General features: G+C 42.3%; 1 protein-coding gene across 1 annotated transcript; it reads left to right on the top strand.

The window, feature by feature from the left end:
• Positions 1–628: 628 nt before the first annotated feature.
• Positions 629–4,506, top strand: LOC112230743 (secreted frizzled-related protein 3). The gene is made up of 6 exons (XM_024397002.2): positions 629–1,537; positions 1,683–1,721; positions 1,873–1,932; positions 2,169–2,234; positions 2,588–2,792; positions 3,124–4,506. Exons 1-6 carry the CDS (start codon positions 1,078–1,080, stop codon positions 3,245–3,247), a joined length of 954 nt encoding a protein of 317 aa, XP_024252770.1. The 5' UTR covers positions 629–1,077; the 3' UTR covers positions 3,248–4,506.
• Positions 4,507–21,168: the final 16,662 nt, after the last annotated feature.

Here is a 21,168-nt window from a genome sequence, read left to right as displayed (position 1 = left end):
GTAATTTGCTCCACTTTATTTGGCCTAATTTTGCATGGATCCAGAAAACTGAAATGGTATTTAATTAAATAGTGAACACTGAAATGGTATTTCATTAAATTGTGAACACTGAAATGGGGAACACTGTATCTTAATTATAATTAACTATTTGACCCTATATGACCTCTTGGTCACATGTAATGTAAACAATCCCTTTAAAATCCTCCATGCTGTTCATTGTATATTATTTAAACACTGTTTGCATAAAGGATGCTATTTAACACATTCTTAATCTTGTCAACAGCCAATGAGCCTATTAACACTCATCAAAGACAATTGTGTTGTGTTTACACTAGTTAGGCTTGATTAAAGTTTCTTGTGTACTTAGCACTATCCTCATATGTCTTTAGATTTGTGACTTTATACTAGTGTCTTTATAAGGGTTTCATGACTTTACTTTTAATCCAAATAGAAATGAATAGGCCTAGCTACTGAAATTAGTTAGGCTATTTCATAACGACCAAGCGTTTCAAAGAAGGCTGTGGGACAAGTATCCAGCCCTGCTTGGTATTGGCTTGAAGCAGGAGAGGAGGAGTGTCCTGGGTCAGACTGAGGCATGATGATGATGCAGAGGGGTAAAAAAGCTGGTCCCGCACTGTGCGGTCACTGCGATTCCAGCGAGCAATCACTGCAGCGCAAACTGGTCTGGGGAGGAAGGGATAGAGAGAGCGGAGCCACCACCCCAGCCCACTTCCACCCGCAATATGATCACACACGCGCCGATGGAATAAGCAACAAAAGAACAGTGGGAAAACTAAAGGAATCTCCACGTTATCTCCCGCTAGGAATTCGATTCGAATAGGCTTTGTTGTTTTGGTTTTACGCACGAAAGATGACTTTCGCTCCTCGTTCCTTGTACGTGACGCTAAGTTTGGACACGTCCAGGTAGACAGACAACTTTCGACAGCAACTTTAGGGCTAGAGGTTTTAGGATTGCATTGAAGTTTATCCATGCCTACTTCATAACCAGGCATTGCATTTATCTTTCAATTTTTTTTATTTTGTTATCCGAAACCACCTGTCTGAATATAACTGAGGATGATCATGTTTTCACACGAGTTCTTCGTCTCCTTCCTCGCGGTTACCTGTCTGTTTGGGATACCCAGAGCGTCCGCAGCGGCTTGCGAGCCCATCCGGATCCCACTGTGCAAGTCCATGCCCTGGAACATGACGAAAATGCCCAACCACCTCCACCACAGCACCCAGGCGAACGCAGTCTTAGCGATTGAGCAGTTTGAAGGGCTTCTTGGCACTCAGTGCAGTCCAGATTTACTGTTCTTTCTGTGCGCAATGTACGCTCCAATATGCACTATTGACTTCCAACACGACCCTATCAAGCCATGCAAGTCGGTGTGTGAACGGGCGAAGTGCGGCTGTGAACCGGTGATGAAGCGGTATAATCACACCTGGCCAGAGAGCTTGGCCTGCGAGGATCTGCCAGTATATGACCGGGGAGTCTGTATCTCGCCAGAGGCCATTGTCAAAGCAGAAGGACCAGGTAGGAGAAGGGTGTATTTCTGAAATAGATACTGTGAATAAATATACCTCACATAATATAAAGAGATCAAAGGGAAAATATGATGATGATGTACAATTCTCTACATCAGCCACTTGTAAGTAAATATTATTCCTCTCTTCCTCAGACAACCCCTATTATCAAGACCCCTCAAAATGCTCACCTGGTAAGATCCATGTGACCCTTGAATATGTTCCCAATATAAAGTGACAAAAAAATTCAAGCACAGTTGCCTATTTTATTAGAGGCTACTTGTGAAGTGATAGATTGTACTGTTCTTCAGTGAAAATGTTCTCATCATTGTTATCTTTATTCAGAATCAACTCCTGACTTTCCAAGTGACTCTCACAATGTGAACTGTAAAGGAGCCAACAATGGTAAAATAATATTCACATTTTCTTTGCTTTATCTAAACATTTGAATACTTTTGCATGGAGCTGTTTTTGTCCTAACATACTAAAAATGTATCCTAATCTTTTCTGTACAGTATTATGTTAGAATATGATATAGATTTTGATGTCATGTGTTTGTCATTACATTTATTTCAAGAATGTAATATTGCTGTTCAAATACCAGATGTTCTACAATGAATCACATCCTTTTATTGTTTCAGATCGATGCAAGTGCAAGTCGGTAAGACTGGGTCTCAAGACCTACCTAAAGAGTAATTACAACTATGGTGGGTTATTTTCTGTATGATTTTTTAGGAAATTACTTTTGCAGTTCTGAAGTGAGTGAGAGAAGATTACAGAATGAGAGAGATATAGTTAGCTGATTATTACAATGCATGATATTATCATTGTCCTAAAACTCTGGATGTTATTCCAGACACAGATTAAACCTAGTCCTGCAGTAAAAAAGCACTCTCAATGGAATCTCCATCAAAAGCGCTTTTTAGTCCTGGACTAGGCTTAATTCATGTCCAGGAAACCGTCCCTGAATGTTCAGTCAAACAAATTGGCTTTCAAATAAATGTAAAGGTTCCTAAAATAATCAAATGAAATAAAATCGTGTTTAATCTTTTCCTCCCAGTGATTCGTGCGAGGGTGAAGGAGATTAGAAGCAGAAATCATGATCTGAGTGCCATCGTGGAGGTCAAAGACATCCTGAAGTCTTCCTTAGTGAACATCCCTCGTGATACAGTCACACTGTACTACAACTCTGGCTGTCCCTGTCCTCCTCTCACTGCCAACGACGAGTACATTATCATGGGTTACGAGAACGAGGAGAGATCCAGGTACGTCTTTAGCCAGTCGTATTACTGTATCTCTGTTAGCAACAATCATTCATGGAATCATTTATATATGATTGTGTACATCAGCAGAGCTGTCAATTCCAAATGTCATAATTGATAGCAATGGAGGAGAATAGGAATTGGAATGGAACTTTCAGTTAAAAATGTACAACAAGGTTGGAGTCAATTCCATTTCAATTCAGAATTGATATGGAATTGACTCCAACCCTGTTGTACATTTTTAAGGAAGGCAGTAGGACCTACTGTAGCCCTACTTCCAGCTTTATGTAATTCATAACACATTGTAACTCATATGCCCCCCACCTGTCTGTAGACTTCTGCTCATCGAAGGCTCCATTGCACAGAAGTGGAAGGACCGTATGGGGAGGAAGGTGAGGCGTTGGGACCAGAGCCGGGGGAACTCGGGGAGAAGCAATATGCGGAGGAGCCGCCACTGATCAACCAAGACGCGTCCCTGTGCAGTGATGATCGGGTTGCAAAATTCCACCAACTTTCCCAAAATTCCAAGTTTTCTGGAATCAGGAGGGAATAAGCAAGAAATATGTAATCCTCCAACTGGGAATTCTGGGAATTTGGGGAAAGTTACCAGAATGTTGCAACCCTAAATGATGACATATGGGACAACATATGGAGATAGAAAGAAAAGTGTTTGCAGACAGAAAACTGAAATTGCACTATTGCACGTTTTATTTTTCAAAACTGTTGTAGCTGAATGTAGATTATTTTTTAGTTGTTGCTTTGTTTTGTATTATATTTGTTTATAATTCTTTTTTTTGTGTGTGTTTTCATATTTTTTTTTGCACAAACAAAATGTTCATTTAACAGTGCTGAGTGTGTGTACAGTTGGACGAGACTTGCGAGGGACTTTACTGGAAGAGTGACAGGGACTGCATCCTACATGGCACCCTATTAACTATATAGGGAACTTTGGACTTGGCCCAGGCTCTGGTCAAAAGTAGTGAACTATATAGGAAATAGGGTGTCATGTAGGATGCACAATGGTCTTAGCACAGCATTATGTTTTTGGAAGCACTCTAAAGAAAAATGATGAATATTTATCTAGCAGCTAGAGACTGTACATGGGATGAAGTGGATGTCTTTAAGATACCAAAGTGCTTTTATGATGGGGTGCTCTGTTATGCTTTATTTCTTTTAAAGGAAACACAAACAAGTTGTAATCTGGCTATTTTACACTACAAAAAGATTTAACACGTTTCAAAGGAGAAAAATGAACAAAGGATGAGGAAGGTGGGAGGGAGGGAGGCGGGACATGTTTTTGTCAGTATGCGAAGAAAAGTCAGAATGATCCAAGAAGACAGAGTATATAATGTCATTGATGACAACACAAAACACAACAACATTGAGCTATTGAAATAATGATTGCATTACATGTAATATGTCTCCCTCTCTCTCTTTTTCTCTCTCTGGAACAAATGTTTGAATTGCTTTCTTATATGTCTCATGCTTTGGAGCTCTGATGATTTGCTAAGTGTCTTTCTTCCGGTCGTTTTTGGTGCTTCGGGTTTTTCTAAACTGAACTGTAGTTTTATACTTCTCATATACATCACTCTGGTTTGTCTTCGTACACAACATACATACATATATAAATCTATGAAATGCTAACCACCGCTCAATTGTGATTTTAAATCTGATTTGAGTGCTTTATTAAACATTGTCTGGCTGGTGTCATATCCAACGCATAGTCCATGGCTGTATAAGCTGTCTTGCACATAATGTGATCAGAACATGTTTTTATTCCAAAACAATATTTTCCTCAGCAAACATGTAGTATACACTATTACCCGTACCTGTATAGCCTAACCTACTTGAAGAACTCAACCTGACTAAATTGACCCGACTAAGCTACAACATGGGTAGCCATGACTGACTAGCCTACACACTTCAGCATATTGAGAGAAGCTTGTTGAGAAGTCTGTACTGTACTGTAAATGAACAGGAGTTAAAGGAATGAAGAGGGAAGCTATATGTATGAGTGGCTACGAGGTTGAGGAAAGTCAGAGAGAGAATCTGGACTGAGGCCAAATCAGCGTACTGCTCGCCTGCTCCCTCCCGGCCTATGAAAGCATTCATGCTCTTAGTCAGAGGGAGTCTGTTTACCATCCAACAGTACAGTCTCAAAACCAAACCAATCGACAGGGAAAGAGTGTTGGCATCTAATGTGAAATAATGCTTGCTCGCTATGAACAGACAAAGCTTGGCCTTGCGCAGTAACAGACAGAAGCAGCAAAACAGATTCTCCTCACACTAAAAGAGGTCTCACCAGTATCACATGAACCATACAAAGTTTATTAGTTTGTCAAGCCACCTAATTCACCACTCAAGTGAAGAATAGAGTGCATAGTAAAAAATGCACAATAGAACAAGAATACAATTAATAATTTAACTATTTTACTGTTGCTTACTTGTCATGTGAAACTAAATAGGAAAGTGGATAGTTTATTATTTGTCACCCAGGTCAGCGATAATACTGAGGTCTTGAATGCTCCCTGGCCCACACTACTGTACGTCATCAAAGATTCTACATCTCCCTATGTGAAGTCCATAGACTAAGAATGATGATCGTTCTATTTCTATGACGGGTGCTGCCGGAACCTTATTTACAGGTGATCAGATATGAAGTGTAGGGGAGGAATATACGAGTGAGGAGACTTAATCATGGACTGTCTGTGGTGAGTTTATGAGATAATGAACACAAAATGAACTTGTTATAACAAGCCCACCTCGATGTTCGGTCCATGAATTGGGAGGCCATCTTCAGCCATACACACGAAGGCATGCACAGGTGCACACACACACTACTACCTCTGTCTTGTTTAAGTGCAACCGGACACTTGGGATAAATCACTCTCATAATTAATCTGTCCCACCTCCTGCATTTTACTCACGTAAATTATGCACCATATGGAAACCATCAAATCCCAGTACAGTGCAGTGAGAGATGTAAATCTTGTTTTCCGGCGTAGCCGCTCTGCTCGGGGCTGGGTTGTGTCCCAAATAGCACCCAATTCCCTATAGTGCACTACCCTATGGGCCAGGGTCAAAAGTAGTGCACTATCTAGGGAATAGGGTGTCATTTGGACAAAGCTCAAGTGGTGTGAGATCATGGAAGAGGCACCACTCTGTTCCAGGCCAGCGCCTTCCTGCCTCCCTAAACACATTACTGACTGGGTTTATAAGACACATATTTAATGACTTCCATAAGAGCACAGTGAGTGACACACCATCAAGCCCTACTGTACCTGCTAGCTCTTGGCTGAAAGCTGGAACGATAGGTCAGATAAAGTGCACTTTTAATCACTCTTCACTCTGCAAAAGGAGTGATTTTATTTCACATTATGACTTTGCAATAATGAAATTATGCATCAACTCTAAAACAATTTAATTAGAGTTGCCATTTGTCATTCTCCTGTAGAATAAAACAATGCAATGATGCATGATGAGAAACTATTTTGTGATTCCAGAATATTCACCTCTATCTGCTCTCCTTCTATCTGTTCCTCTCCTCTACCTCGCTGGGGAGACTGAGGCAGTATCTACCCGTTTCCCATGAAAGCTCAGCAGCTCTGTTTCCTGTGCTGGAGCTCAGGGGAAGGCAGGGGGGAGGTGAGGGGATGGGGAGAACCCTGGGTCAAAGCCCTCGCTGGCTCAATGCTCAGGGGTTGTGGCTGGAAAGAGAGAGAGATGAAACGGTCCAGGGATGAGAACACAGTGGCAACACATCAAACTCATCTCTCTCTCTCTCTTTCCATCTCTTCTCCATCTCTCTATTTCCATATTTCCTCCATCTCTCTCGCTCTCTCTCCATCTATTCCCTATCCCTCTCTCTCTCTCTTGCTCTCTCTCTCTCTGTCAGAAACCTCTGTTTTCTCTGTCCTCACCGGTTTGCGGTACGCACCGACCACCGTCACATAGAGAACACACTGGAACAAAATCTCTCATCACCACAAGCGACCCCTTCGGACCCTTTGGAGGAGATGGCTGATCTGTTCCTTCCTCATCCTCTGGCTTTATGAGTAGAAGAGCCACATGTTAGAAGAATTAGCTAGGAAGCATATCAAGTCCGGACAAAATGTGTTTAACCAGTGTCCCAGCTGGTTCCATGGTTGCTTTTGTACCATGTCCAATGCAAACTAACTTGCGTCAGATAAGATTTACCAGGCTGCAACAGACCCTAATTGATTATCTTGTGGTTTATCATTGGTGGAAGTGTGAACGGGCCAGACCATGGGCGTTAGAAGTGTGAAACATGAAGTTTGGGTAGATGTATAGAGACAGGTTCTGTGCTGCTGCTGTTCTGCTTATTGCCCAGGCCCAGCATGTTTAATGTTCCCCCTGGAGAGATGACCTCTACTTCCCCTGCTGATGGCTGGCTTCAACGAGGCTTCGCTGAGCCTGTTTGCTGGGCCTCGGGGTGACTGAATGATTGCTCCATGTTTATTTTCCTCTGAGAGGTGGAAAAACCCCACCCACCCGACCAACCCGGGGCCACTGGAATGGGTTGGAGCGGAGAGCTGTGGAGCGGTGTAGAGCTGGCAGCCCTTCCACCATTTCTGGCGTCAGTGAGTTGTAACACCTTATAACCACAGTGTGGTTTTTATTAGGGGAACATTGAAGTTCACGGAAAACACACAATATAACTTTGAAAGTGTACGTCATTTGAAATAACCATTAGAAAAAATATTGGAATTTTGTTTTGTGTTATAAGCTTTATAATTTCATTGGATAATAGTTCAACTGAGAGAGAGTTTGTTTTTTTATTTGTAGCTACGTTCCTAAATTAATTTGCTCAAACTGTGTGCAGCAGCCACAGACTAGAATGAAAAAGGTTGGTTCACACAATGAAAAAGTGTCAGGCTAAGTAACGTACACGGGGAGTCCCGTGTGGCCCCTATCCTATCTGTTTATGTGTTTCACATAGTGGTTAGTTATACCCAGGAGCCCTCTATTCAAGTTAATGGCTTTTCTCCATCAAGTGCCTGACTTACATTCTCAATTAGAGTCCCTATAAAGTTTACCCACAGGCTGTAACTTCACACTGGATTACACTGAGGAAGAATAGAATAGCATTTTCAATCTTCATGTATTGCTTCCATCCCTCTCCTTGTCTCAAACCAGGGACTCTCTAAACACATCAACAACAGTCACCCACGAAGCATCGTTACCTATCTGTTCACAAAAGCCATGGCCCTTGCAGAGCAAGGGAAACAACCACATTAAGGTCTCCGAGTGAGTGGCATCAGTGATTGAACGCTACGTATCGTTAACTAGCTAGGCATTTCACACCGGCTACATTGAGAACAAAACAATACCTACCTGTCCAGGGCCATTTTTTTCCCACCTTTATTTAACCAGGTAGGCTAGTTGAGAAGAAGTTCTCATTTACAACTGCGACCTGGCCAAGATAAAGCAAAGCAGTGCAATAAAAACAACAACACAGAGTAACACATGGAATAAACAAACATACAAATCGATAACACAATAGAAAAAGTCTATATACAGTGTGTGCAAATGAGGTAAGATAAGGGAGGTAAGACAATAAATAGGCCATAGTGGCGAAATAATTACAATTTAGCAATTAAACACTGGAGTGAATAGATGTGCAGAACATGAATGTGCAAGTAGAGATACTGGGGTGCAAAGGAGCAAAAAATAAAAAAAATAAAAAAAATAACAGTATGGGGATGAGGTAGTTGGATGGGCTATTTACAGATGGGCTATGTACAGGTGCAGTGATCTGTGAGCTGCTCTGACAGCTGGTGCTTAAAGTTAGTGAGGGAGATATGCGTTTCCAGCTTCAGTGATTTTTGCAATTAATTCCAGTCATTGGCAGCAGAGAACTGGAAGGAAAGACAGCTAAAGCAAGAATTGGCTTTGGGGTGACCAGTGAGATATACCTACTGGAGCGTGTGCTGCGGGTGGGTGCTGCTATGGTGACCAGTGAGCTGAGAAAAGGTGGGGCTTTACCTAGCCAAGACTTATAGATGACCTGGAGCCAGTGGGTTTGGCGACGAATATGAAGCGAGGGCCAGCCAACGAGAGCATACAGGTCGCAGTGGTGGGTAGTATATGGGGCTTTGGTGACAAAACGGGTGGCACTGTGATAGAATGCATCCAATTTGCTGAGTAGAGTGTTGGAGGATATTTTGCATCGCCAAAGTTAAGGATTGGCAGGATCGTCAGTTTTACGAGGGTATGTTTGGCAGCATGAGTGAAGGATGCTTTGTTGCGAAATAGGAAGCTGATTCTAGATTTAATTTTGTATTGGAGATGCTTAATGTGAGTCTGGAAGGATAGTTTACAGTCTAACCAGACACCTAGGTATTTGTAGTTGTCCACATATTCTAAGTCAGAACTGTCCAGAGTAGTGATGCTGGACGGGCGGCAGGTGCGGGCAGCGATCGGTTGAAGAGCATGCATTTAGTTTTACTTTTAAGATTAGTTGGAGGCCACGGAAGGAGAGTTGTATTGAGGTTAGTTAACACAGTGTCCAAAGAAGGGCCAGAAGTATACAGAATGGTGTCGTCTGCGTAGAGGTTGATCAGAGAATCACCAGCAGCAAGATGTATACATCATTGATGTATACAGAGAAAAGAGTCGGCCTGATAATTGAACCCTGTGGCACCCCCATAGAGACTGCCAGAGGTCCAGACAACAGGCCCCCCTGATTTGACACACTGAACTATGTCGGAGAAGTAGTTGGTGAACCAGGCGAGGCATTCATTTGAGAAACCAAGGCTGTTGAGTCTGCCGATAAGAATATGGTGATTGACAGAGTCGAAAGCTTTGGCCAGGTCGATGAATACAGCTGCACAGAATTGTCTCTTATCGATGGCGGTTATGATATAATTTAGGATCTTGAGCGTAGCTGAGGTGCACCCATGACCAGCTCGGAAACCAGATTACATAGCGGAGAAGGTAGGCTGAGATTCGAAATGGTCGGTGATCTGTTTGTTAACTTGGCTTTCGAAGACCTTAGAAAGGCAGGGTAGGATAAATATAGGTCTGTAGCAGTTTGGGTCTAGAGTGTCTCCCCTTTGAAGAGGGGGATGACTGCGGCAGCTTCCCAATCTTTGGGGATCTCAGACGATACGAAAGAGAGGTTGAACAGGCTAGTAATAGGGCTTGCAAAAATGTTGTGGATAATTCTAGAAAGAGAAGGTCCAGATTGTCTAGCCCGGCTGATTTGTAGGGGTCCAGATTTTGCAGCTCTTTCAGAACGTCAGCGATCTCGATTTGGGTGAAGAAGAAATGGGGGAGGCTTGGGCAAGTTGCTGTGGGGGGTGCAGGACTGTTGACAGGGGTTGGGGTAGCCAGGTGGAAAGCATGGCCAGCTGTAGAAAAATGCTTATTGAAATTCTCAATTATCGCAGTTTTATCGGTGGTGACAGTGTTTCCTAGCCTCAGTGCAGTGGACAGCTGGGAGGAAGTGCTCTTATTCTCCATGGACTTTACAGTGTCCCAGAACCTTTTGGAGTTTTGGCTACAGGATGAACATTTCTGTTTGAAAAAGCTAGCCTTTGCTTTCCTAACTGCCTGTGTATATTGGTTCCTACCTCCCCTGAAAAGTTGCATATCGCGTGGGCTTTTCGATGCTAACGCAGTACACCACAGGGTGTTTTTGTGCAGGTCAAGGGCAGTCAGGTCTGGAGTCAACCAAGAGCTATATCTGTTGCTGGTTCTAAATTTTTTGAATGGGGCATGCTTATTTAAGATGGTGAGGAAAGCACTTTTAAAGAATAACCAGGCATCCTCTACTGACGGAATGAGGTCAAAATCCTTCCAGGAAACCCGGGCCAGGTCAATTAGAAAGGCCTGCTCCTGTGCCACCAGAGACTCTGGGTTCGCGCCCAGGCTCTGTCGCATCCGGCCGAGACCGGGAGGTCCTTGAGGCGACGCACAATTGGCCTAGCGTCATCCGGGTTAGGGAGGGTTTGGCCGGTAGGGATATCCTTGTCTTATCGCACACTAGCGACTCCTATTGCGGGCCGGGCGCAGTGCACACTAACCAGGTCGCCAGGTGCACGGTGTTTCCTCTGACACATTGGTGCGGCTGGCTTCCAGGTTGGATGCGCGCTGTGTTAAGAAGCAGTGCGGCTTGGTTGCATTGTGTTTCGGAGGACGCATGGCTTTCGACCTTCATCTTCCCCAAGCCCGTACGGGAGTTGTCGCGATGAGACAAGATCGTAACTACTAACAATTGGATACCATGAAATTGGGGAGAAAAAAGGGGGTAAAAAAAGAAAAAAAAGAGAAAAAAAAAGAAAGGCCTGCTCGCTGAAGTGTTTTGGGGAGCATTTGACAGTGATGAGGCGTGGTCGTTTGACCGCAGACCCATTACGGACGCAGCCAGTGAGGCAGTCATTGCTGAGATCCTGGTTGAAGAGTGCAGAGGTGTATTTGGAGGGCAGGTTGGTTAGGATGATATCCATGAGGGTGCCCGTGTTTACGGATTTGGGGTTGTACCTGGTGGGTTCATTGATAATTTGTGTGAGATTGAGGGCATCAAGCTTAGATTGTAGGGTGGTCGGGGTGTTAAGCATGTCCCAGTTTAGGTCACCTAACAGCATGAGCTCTGAAGATAGATGGGGGGAAATCTATTCACATATGGTGTCCAGGGCACAGCTGGGGGCAGAAGGTGGTCTATAGCAAGTGGCAACAGTGAGAGACTTGTTTCTGGAAAGGTGGAGTTTTAAAAGTAGAAGCTCAAATTGTTTGGGCACAGACCTGGATAGTAAGACAGAACTCTGCAGGCTATCTCTGCAGTAGATTGCAACTCCGCCCCCTTTGGCAGTTCTATCTTGTCAGAAAATGTTATAATTAGGGATGGAAATGTCAGGGGTTTTGGTGGCCTTCCAAAGCCAGGATTCAGACACGGCTAGGACATCCGGGTTGGCAGAGTGTGCTAAAGCAGTGAATAAAACAAACTTGGGGAGGAGGTTTCTAATGTTAACATGTATGAAACCAAGGCTTTTACAGTTACAGAAGTCAACAAATGAGAGAGCCTGGGGAATGGGAGTGGAGCTAGGCACTGCAGGGCCTGGATTCACCTCTACATCACCAGAGGAACAGAGGAGTAGGATAAGGGTACGGCTAAAGGCTATAAGAACTGGTCGTCTAGTAAGTTCAAAACAGAGAGCAAGAGGAGCAGGTTTCTGGGCGCGGTAGAATAGATTCAAGGCATAATGTACAGATAAAGGTATGGCAGGATATGAATACAGGGGAGGTAAACCTAGGCGTTGAGTGACGATGAGAGAGGTATTGTCTCTAGAGACGCAATTTAAACCAGGTGAGGCCAACGCATGTGTGGGAGGTGGAAGAAATGGGTTAACTAAGGCATATTGAGCAGGGCAGGAGGCTTTACAGTGAAATAAGACAATAATCACTAACCAAGAATACAATGGACAAGGCATATTGACCTTAGCGAGAGGCATGCATAGCCGAGTGATCATAGGGTCCAGTGAGTAGCTAGGCGGGTTGGAGACACGGCAATTCAGACAGCTAGCAGGCCGGGGCTAGCAGAAGGGCCCTTCGGGTGGATTACGTCGGTAGTCCAGTGGTGATGAATCGGCGGGGCTCCATATCGGCAGTAAAAGGGGTCCAGGCCAATTGGCAAAATAGGTATTGTAGCCCAAGGAGTGGCTGATGGACCTCTTCAGCTAGCCGGGAGATAGGCCTAGCATTGGCTAGCTCCAAGCTAATTGGTGCTTGCTTCGGGACAGAAACGTTAGCCAGGAGTAGCCACTTGGATAGCAGCTTGCTAGCTGCAATGATCCAGGTGAAAAGGTTCAGAGCTTGCGATAGGAATCCAGAGATATGGAGAAGAAGAAGTCCGATATGCTCTGTGTTGAATCACGCTGTGCAGACTGGCAGGAGTTGTCCGGGCTAAAGGTTAGCTGATGACTGCTAGCAGTGGCTATCTGACTACTAGCTAATAGCTAGTTAGCTGGCTAGCCTCTGTTGTGGGTTCCGGTTCTAAGGTAAAGTAAATAGCAGATCCATACCACATTGGGTGAGAGGGGTTGCAGGAGAATATGTTGAAGTTGAGTTTAAGAAAAATATTTTTTAAATGTATGCGAAGAAAATGGATATGGAAAATGGAAAATATACAGGTGAAAGTACAGATGAAACCTAAGTGATATAAAGTAATCCAGCTGTGTGGGGACCTTGTTGAGAGAGATACATGTCATTATTATCTATTAGCCTTTTCTCTAGCCCCCCAGGATACCACACACCACACCACCCCACCCCCACACCACCACACACCCCACCCCACACCACACACACGCCGTGCCTGAGTCAGCCCTGTGTAAACAGCTGTGTTACTGCTGTGTGCTAAAGGTCTAAGGGCCTGGGGCTGGGTTCCTACTAAGCTAACATATATAATTGTTTTAAGATAGTCATACTAAGGATCATTTAACTATTTAATTTTCAGTTTTAGGACTCCTAAAAGTATAAAATGTTTAGAAGTGTCTGTCGTAAATCTGAAATACCCATATTTAATCCCTTTTTTGTCACTGAAGTACTTCCATATATACTTCGATAATTCTTTAAAACTGGTACTGGGTTCCCTTCAGACTAGTCTTGTGAGGCTTGTGGACATGTACTTGTTCTGAGAGTCTCACCTTTCGATGGTGGAGTCATATCAGTGTGTAGCCCAAATTGTTCGGACCCTACAGACAGAAGTTCGGCGGTACTGACTTCAGATGACTGCCGTGACACTTGTGTTTCCGTGAGAAGACTGATTCAAACACCGCTTTAGCTCTGCCATGCAAACAAAACAGATATATCTAGCTTAAACAGGCGGATCTAATGTATTTCCGCCAGGGCGAGGATATCGACTCTAAGGAGTTAATTGGTGTTGTTGTTACTCGACTGTGTTGAGTTAATTTCCGTTAACTCTCTCAGGGCTCCATTCAATCCGCATTGTGGGAATTCAGCTTTACAGTGTGATTGAAATTTAAAGGCAATGTTCCCGCTTTAGTTGAGCAGAAACTGTATTCACGGTAATTGTTGCTTATGTCGGCTGGAAAGTACCTTAAAATGTATGTTGCGAAATCTGTAACCGCTTCAGTTTTTTTTTTTATTGAATTGAGCCCTCAGAGTGAAAAATACATTGGAGGGGCTTCATTATCATATTTCCCAGAATGCTTTGCAGCAGGTTGCTTTTTAGAATGCTTTAATATTTACAGTATGTTTTTGCATGTACATTGACTGATTAATTTAGCTTATAATACACAAAGATAAATAACACATTTTAATTTTTTTAAATTAAAAAAAATATATATATATTTTTTACAATAGTTGTTTCCAATAGTTTCTATTTTCTCTATTAAATTGTCAGTTGGATAGGCTCTCTGCAAACTTTTTATATATTACCTATCACATCAATATCTTTATCTGACAGATAGGATTCCCTCAACATTGCTCTGATATCCAAAAGCATTCAGGTCGAAATTTCGTGATACAAAACTTTTAACCTGCATATATTTCAAAATTAATCAGTCCAAAATTGCATTTGACTTCTGTCATGGAAATACTTGTATTTCCTATTACCATGTCATTTATGGTTTCTATGCCTTTAGTTTTCCATGTGGGCCAATTTATTGGTGAATTCTGAAAAGCAATCCAAGGATTGTTCCACATGGGTGTGTTTTTAGGGAGTGATATTGGTTCTTGTAGAATCCATTTCATTTTCTTCCATATTGTTATAGTGTTCTTAACTATGAAGTGAAAAGATTCTGGGGATGAGCATGCACGTCTTCAATTGTACCCATTGGTCCTCTTTAGTGCATTTAACAACATGTCGCAAGTAAAAGCCTTGGGTGGTGAGTTGATACAATTCCAAGTCTGGAAGGTTAAAACCACCCTCTGATTACATTTTTCTAAACCAATCTGCAATCTGCAAATGTTTGGACTTATTTCACCCGTTATTGAGATGGTTGTTCCAGTTTAGATGGTTTAGGTAGTCTCATATATCAGTCTTCCTACCTTGGCAGTCATTCTAACTGCAGATTGTGGATGATCAAAAGTTCCAGTCATTAGATATCCTAATTCTGTCTGGATCCCAATAGGAATGATATAACGCTTTGCAAGCCAGCATCTGCCGATATGGGCTGCAAACCATGAATTTCACAGTGGAAACCTTGTCAGTTGACCAACTGAATGAATTCAACTGAAATGTGTCTTCCGCATTTACAGTTGAAGTCAGAAGTTTGCATACACCTTAGCCAAATACATTTAAACTCAGTTTTTCACAATTCCTGACATTTAATCGGAGTAAACATTCCCTGTCTTAGGTCAGTTAGGATCACCACTTTATTTTAAGAATGTGAAATGTCAGAATAATAGTAGAGATAATGATTTATTCAGCTTTTATTTCTTCACATTCCCAGTGGGTCAGAAGTTTACATACACTCAACTAGTATTTGGTAACACTTGTTCAAATTTTTTAACTTGGGTCAGCTCAGGGATTCAATCCATCAACCTTCCGGTTACTGGCCCAATGCTCTAACCACTAGGCTACCTCAGACAACTGTGGCAGGTGAAAACTAGGCTGTCGAAGTATAGCATTGTCCAAAAAAGTAATGCATTGTATAAGCTAGAGGGTTGTAATGTCAAGTTAGGGTTATGGCTGGCTGAATAGACACTTGAACAGGAGGTGACCTGAATGGTAGCCTGTCCAGCCAAGTTGTTCAAGGTCCACTGCGAAATTTGACATCCGTCCTGGTAAGCAGGACATTGGGATATGACTTCAAAACTGGCCACTAGGGGCAATGGTGAGCGTTATTACCATTAAATAGGCTTGAGGTTTGCAAGGACATTGTGGACGGGGATGGTGAATGGACATAAGCTGTGAGCTCTGGCTCTGAGTGTCACGTGTTCAATTTGTTTTAACCCTATCCCAAACCTTAATCCTTACGTCAACCACTCAGAATTAATGCTTAAACTTAACTTTCGAAATTTGACGTTTATGGACAAAAGTCAGATTCTGCGGTTAAACTGAGAGCTTGTTGGCCTAGTCTCCCATGACTCTCCTAAGTCTTCAATCATACTTCTACAGCTCTTGAACATGACACATTACAGAGGTACTGACATGTAGCTACACCACCTGACACCTGACAGACCACAGCAACCACTCCCCCCAACCCCACCGTACTTATGCCCAAGACAGTTAGTCAGGGCATACGTGCTCCAGCCTCTCTTAGTGCAATTATGGATATGAATGCCCTTACACATAGGGTAGGCTACTCAGGAAAAGTCCACTTGGTTTTCACCTCATTAAAACGGTATGTTGTTATTCTGTGGCAGACTGGGGGACTGGGCCATTACAGCAGGTACAGCTGTTTTAACAGTCTGGCCTGGCAGCCTGTCAGTGTGAACACAGTACACATCTGTGAGATATTTCAGGTAGATTTGCAGCTCAACACACACACACACACACACACACACACACACACACACACACACACACACACACACACACACACACACACACACACACACACACACACACACACACACACACACACACACACACACACACACACACACACACACACACACACACACACACACACACACACACACACACACACACACACACACACACACACCCACACCCCTCCTCTTCTCCAGAGTGCACCTGCAGGGCCAGACAAGGAGGCAGACATTAGTTCTTCTCTCCCAGAACCCAGATCACGACTGCAGTGGGCTCATCAGGGTTGAATTGAAATGGAATTGACAGAAACCCTGGTTGACTCAAACACATTTTTTCTCTACAGCCTACAGGTAACTGCAAAAATAAAGAAAATGCCAACATAATGTGTATCCCTCATTTACTCAAGTGTTTCCTTTATTTTGTCAGTTACATGTATATTGTAAGTATTTTCAAAAGTGTGTGGAGATTATTTGTACACTACATTCAAAGGGATTTCTTTTGATGCTTGGTTTCTTTTGAGTCTCAGGGTTTGCCTAGTCTGCATTTTCCTTTTGTTCTTGTTGATGTCATGCTACAAGCCCTTGATGTTTAGTTCAAACTCTCACAATATGTCCATTGTGACCAGGGATAATCCTCCTGTCCAGCCCACTGGTACTGTAGGCGTGCATGTAGGCGTAATGCATGCCCAGGGACAGGGCATGCATTACGTCATACAGCTAGCACAGCTCTGGGCACATGTGAAAGTGCTTACAATTAGTTATCTGCTGTGGTATGGTGGAGTGAAGGTTTATGGTACTTTAAATCAAACCCTCCCACATCACCCACATGAGCTGTGGCTCTCTAGATCAGATCGAAAGGGGGATTGCTTTGGTAGTGTGTGTGTGTGTGTGTGTGTGTGTGTGTGTGTGTGTGTGTGTGTGTGTGTGTGTGTGTGTGTGTGTGTGTGTGTGTGTGTGTGTGTGTGTGTGTGTGTGTGTGTGTGTGTACGTGAGCATTACGTTAGCATTACATTAGTCTCACAGAGAAATTGGCCCTAACAAAATGGAGGAGAGCTGCCTGGATCTGGCTTGGCAGTAGACCTAAAGCACTGAAAACATTTCACTCGTGGCAGTGAACAATCAGCACCTGAGAAAACATTCACATGAAATTGAAGGAGAAATGATCAAGCAAAATTGTCTGCTGCTGGAATCACAAACAAATGAAGGCCAGCCGTGGACTGAAAGACAGATTAAATAGCTACTGTAGCAGCCAGGGATGAAACATGTGTGGAGGAGCAATCTGAAGTTTTAAAAACTAGATTGTGTTTAACAAAGACATTTCCTTATCGTGCAAATAATAGAGCTGAACAGTAATGATGTTTAGGCTAACTCCTGTGTAACATTTTATGCTAACTCCTGTGTAACAGTTTATGCTAACTCCTGTGTAACATTTTATGCTAACTCCTGTGTAACAGTTTAGGCTAACTCCTGTGTAACATTTTATGCTAACTCCTGTGTAACATTTTATGCTAACTCCTGTGTAACAGTTTAGGCTAACTCCTGTGTAACATTTTATGCTAACTCCTGTGTAACATTTTATGCTAACTCCTGTGTAACAGTTTAGGCTAACTCCTGTGTAACATTTTATGCTAACTCCTGTGTAACAGTTTAGGCTAACTCCTGTGTAACATTTTATGCTAACTCCTGTGTAACAGTTTAGGCTAACTCCTGTGTAACATTTTATGCTAACTCCTGTGTAACATTTTATGCTAACTCCTGTGTAACATTTTATGCTAACTCCTGTGTAACATTTTATGCTAACTCCTGTGTAACAGTTTATGCTAACTCCTGTGTAACATTTTATGCTAACTCCTGTGTAACATTTTATGCTAACTCCTGTGTAACAGTTTATGCTAACTCCTGTGTAACTGTTGCCATGTTGGAAACCAGGAGTGTTTCAACTCGCTGCAGCAAAAGGTTACTCTGCTTACTCATATGGGACTCTTGGCTTTACTTTGACTTTAAATAGCCTTTTGCGTGCTAACTTTAAATAACGTTTCTTGGAATATGTTTACACCGATTAAGACAAATTGAGAAACATATTACCCATGTATCAAGGACAAAAACGTCTGTGGGTCTGCCAGAAAAGTTAAAATAATGACTTTATGAAATTAGAACTGTGTTGATTAAAGTGTTACAGGGAAATTCAAATTGACATCCTAAATTTACAAACAACAGCCTTATAACAATTAGTGCTGGATTCAATCTATATCTGCGAAATATTGCGGGAGATCCGCGTTAAATGTAAAGGTAATTTCCGATTGAACCGACCTATGCAGCGTTTAGTGTTAATGCAGTGTACGCAACCACGGGAACATAGCTTTTAATTGTCAATCACACTATAAAGCGGATCTTCAGACCTATGGATTGAATAGTGCCCTTAGAGGGGATTTCCACATAACATGAGAATTTGAATAGCCATGGTAGCTTCGCCCTCATGTTGGTGCTAGCAAGCAAGGTAGGTAAGTGCTTAGGTATCAGTAAGGGCTGGGCTGCAAGTGAGCTTCAATTGGTCAATTGCATCGCAATATCGCAGAGTATTTGCATAAGGTTCAGCTTTCACCAACTTTTGTCCTTGCCTTGTTCATACGTCATGCTCACATCGCCCAACGATCCCCGCCCACTTCACTCCATTGAAAATGAATGGGACTCCGTTGTTTCGTCGTCCAGATGGGGTTATGTGGAAATGCACTGTTAGGCCTAAATTAAATCAGATCAAGCGTTAACAAGCGACAGCAGATGTTTTGGGGTGATGCATTGGAGCCCTCAAATCGGTCAGCAGTTGTTCTTGCAATCATTGTCAGAAAGCCACACCCGCCCCACTTGCATTAAATGTTCAGAACGAGAAAGTGTAGGCTGTATAGAAAGAATGACATAATAGAAAATCATTAAAGGAACTAATGAGGGTTTCTATCATCCTAACGGAGGTTTAGATTATATCTCATGCTCCAGTGTTCCAACATGTAAATAAGGCTGCATGGGATTACTGTTACACTGATTAGCATTAACGTTTGGGTGATTTTTCTTAATGTATTGTGTACTAACAAAGGCACACCTGAAACAATACCACCATGTACATTAGCCATTGATTTGTGCATCCCCCTACAGTAAAACTACAATTTCAATCATATTATATATTTGAGTGTTGAAGGTTTTTGGACATATGTTTCTGATAAGGGCCCATGATGTTCATGAAAGCCTACCCTACGGTGTCACAGGAAATGAAGAAGGGAAAGGAGACCCAGGAGACAGTTTTTCTTGTCAGCAGTTCCTTAGCGTGTGAAATACTGAGGTCAGTTATTCTTTCAGGCACTCTCTCACCACTGTCTGGCAGAGAGAGGACTGTAGATGGAGCACAGACAGTCAGAGTCATGGTTCTGGGAGCAGGCAACCTTTTGTTAGCAGATATTTGATAACACTGCACAGACGACAGGTCACCTTCATTTGTCATCCAAGAGCAATAGAGAGAAGGATAGAGAGAGGGCGGGAGAAGAAGATCTCTTGGAAGCAACAGGATCATGGAGTGTCTCACGCTAGAGTGAACAGCCATGACATGACACTGGTAACATTGTACTGTAATTCTAGCTTCTCCACTATAAAAAGTGATACAATAACAGTCTATAATTTAAGCACAAAGTAATCTGCCCTGGAAGGGCAACTGGGTGTATTTAGATTTTAAAAAATTTAAAACTCCACAGCAGATCATTTTCAGAGCCAATCTGATTGGTCAAAAGACCAAAGTAGTGAAAAAAGATCATAATTGGGCTGCCTGTCTAAACTCAGCCCATTTGCCCTCTGAACCTGGAAATACCAACTTCTTGTTTCAAAATCAACTCAGTCAAAAAATGGCTATAATAAACTGTTCAAAGACAAAGGATGAATTCCACATTTTGTAGCTAGTACTTTGACTTACACAGAAGTACAGTCAGCTTAAAATAGTTGGGATCCTATTTTTGAAATAGACAACATACAGAACATGTATTCTCAAACTTTGTACCAACCACTGCTTGCAGAATCCTCTTACAATAAGCAAAAGATTGCTGGCATAAATAAGAACATATTCCTAATTATCCCAGAAATTGCATTGAAAAGGGGATACCTAATCAGTTGTACAACAATGCATTAAACTGAAATGTGGCTTCGGCATTTAACCCAACCCCCCTGAATCAGAGATGAACTAGCAAAAGACAGTCGGCAACTGTAGAAACATTTTATTAGACATCTTTTTTATTTAGCAAGTTTTTCTTAAATGTTAACTCTGCATTGTTTGGAAAGGGCTCATAAGTAAGCATTTCACGGTAAAGTCTACAACGGTTGTATTCGGTGCAAGTGACAAATAAAATCAAATGTAATCTGAGCTAAACATGAGAAGACCAATACATTGTTCTGTTGCCATCTAGTGGATACTTCTGGAACTGATCAAGTTAAATGGCATTTAAATATGCAGTGCATTTGGAAAGTATTCAGACCCCTTCCCTTTTTCCACATTGTTACATTACAGCCTCATTCTAAAAACAGATTAAATACATTATTTCCCTCATAAATCTACACACAATAACCCATAATGAGAAAACGAAAACAGGTTGCCATTTTTTTGCAAATGTATTAAAATAAAATAAAAAACAGAAATACCTTATGTAAATAAGTATTCAGACCATTTGTTGAGACTGGAAATTGAGCTCAGGTGCATCCTGTTTACATTGATCACCCTTGAGATGTTTCTACAACTTGACTGGAGTCCACCTGTGGTCAATTGAATTGATTGGACATGATTTGTAAAGGCACACATCTGTCTATATAAAAGGTCCCATAGTTGACAGTGCATGTCAGAGCAAAAACCAAGACATGAGGCCGAAGGAAT

The sequence above is a fragment of the Oncorhynchus tshawytscha genome, linkage group LG26 (assembly GCF_018296145.1).
Source record: "Oncorhynchus tshawytscha isolate Ot180627B linkage group LG26, Otsh_v2.0, whole genome shotgun sequence".
In the NCBI taxonomy this organism is placed as follows: Eukaryota; Metazoa; Chordata; class Actinopteri; order Salmoniformes; family Salmonidae; genus Oncorhynchus; species Oncorhynchus tshawytscha.
This window is presented reverse-complemented; position numbering and strand designations above follow the sequence as displayed.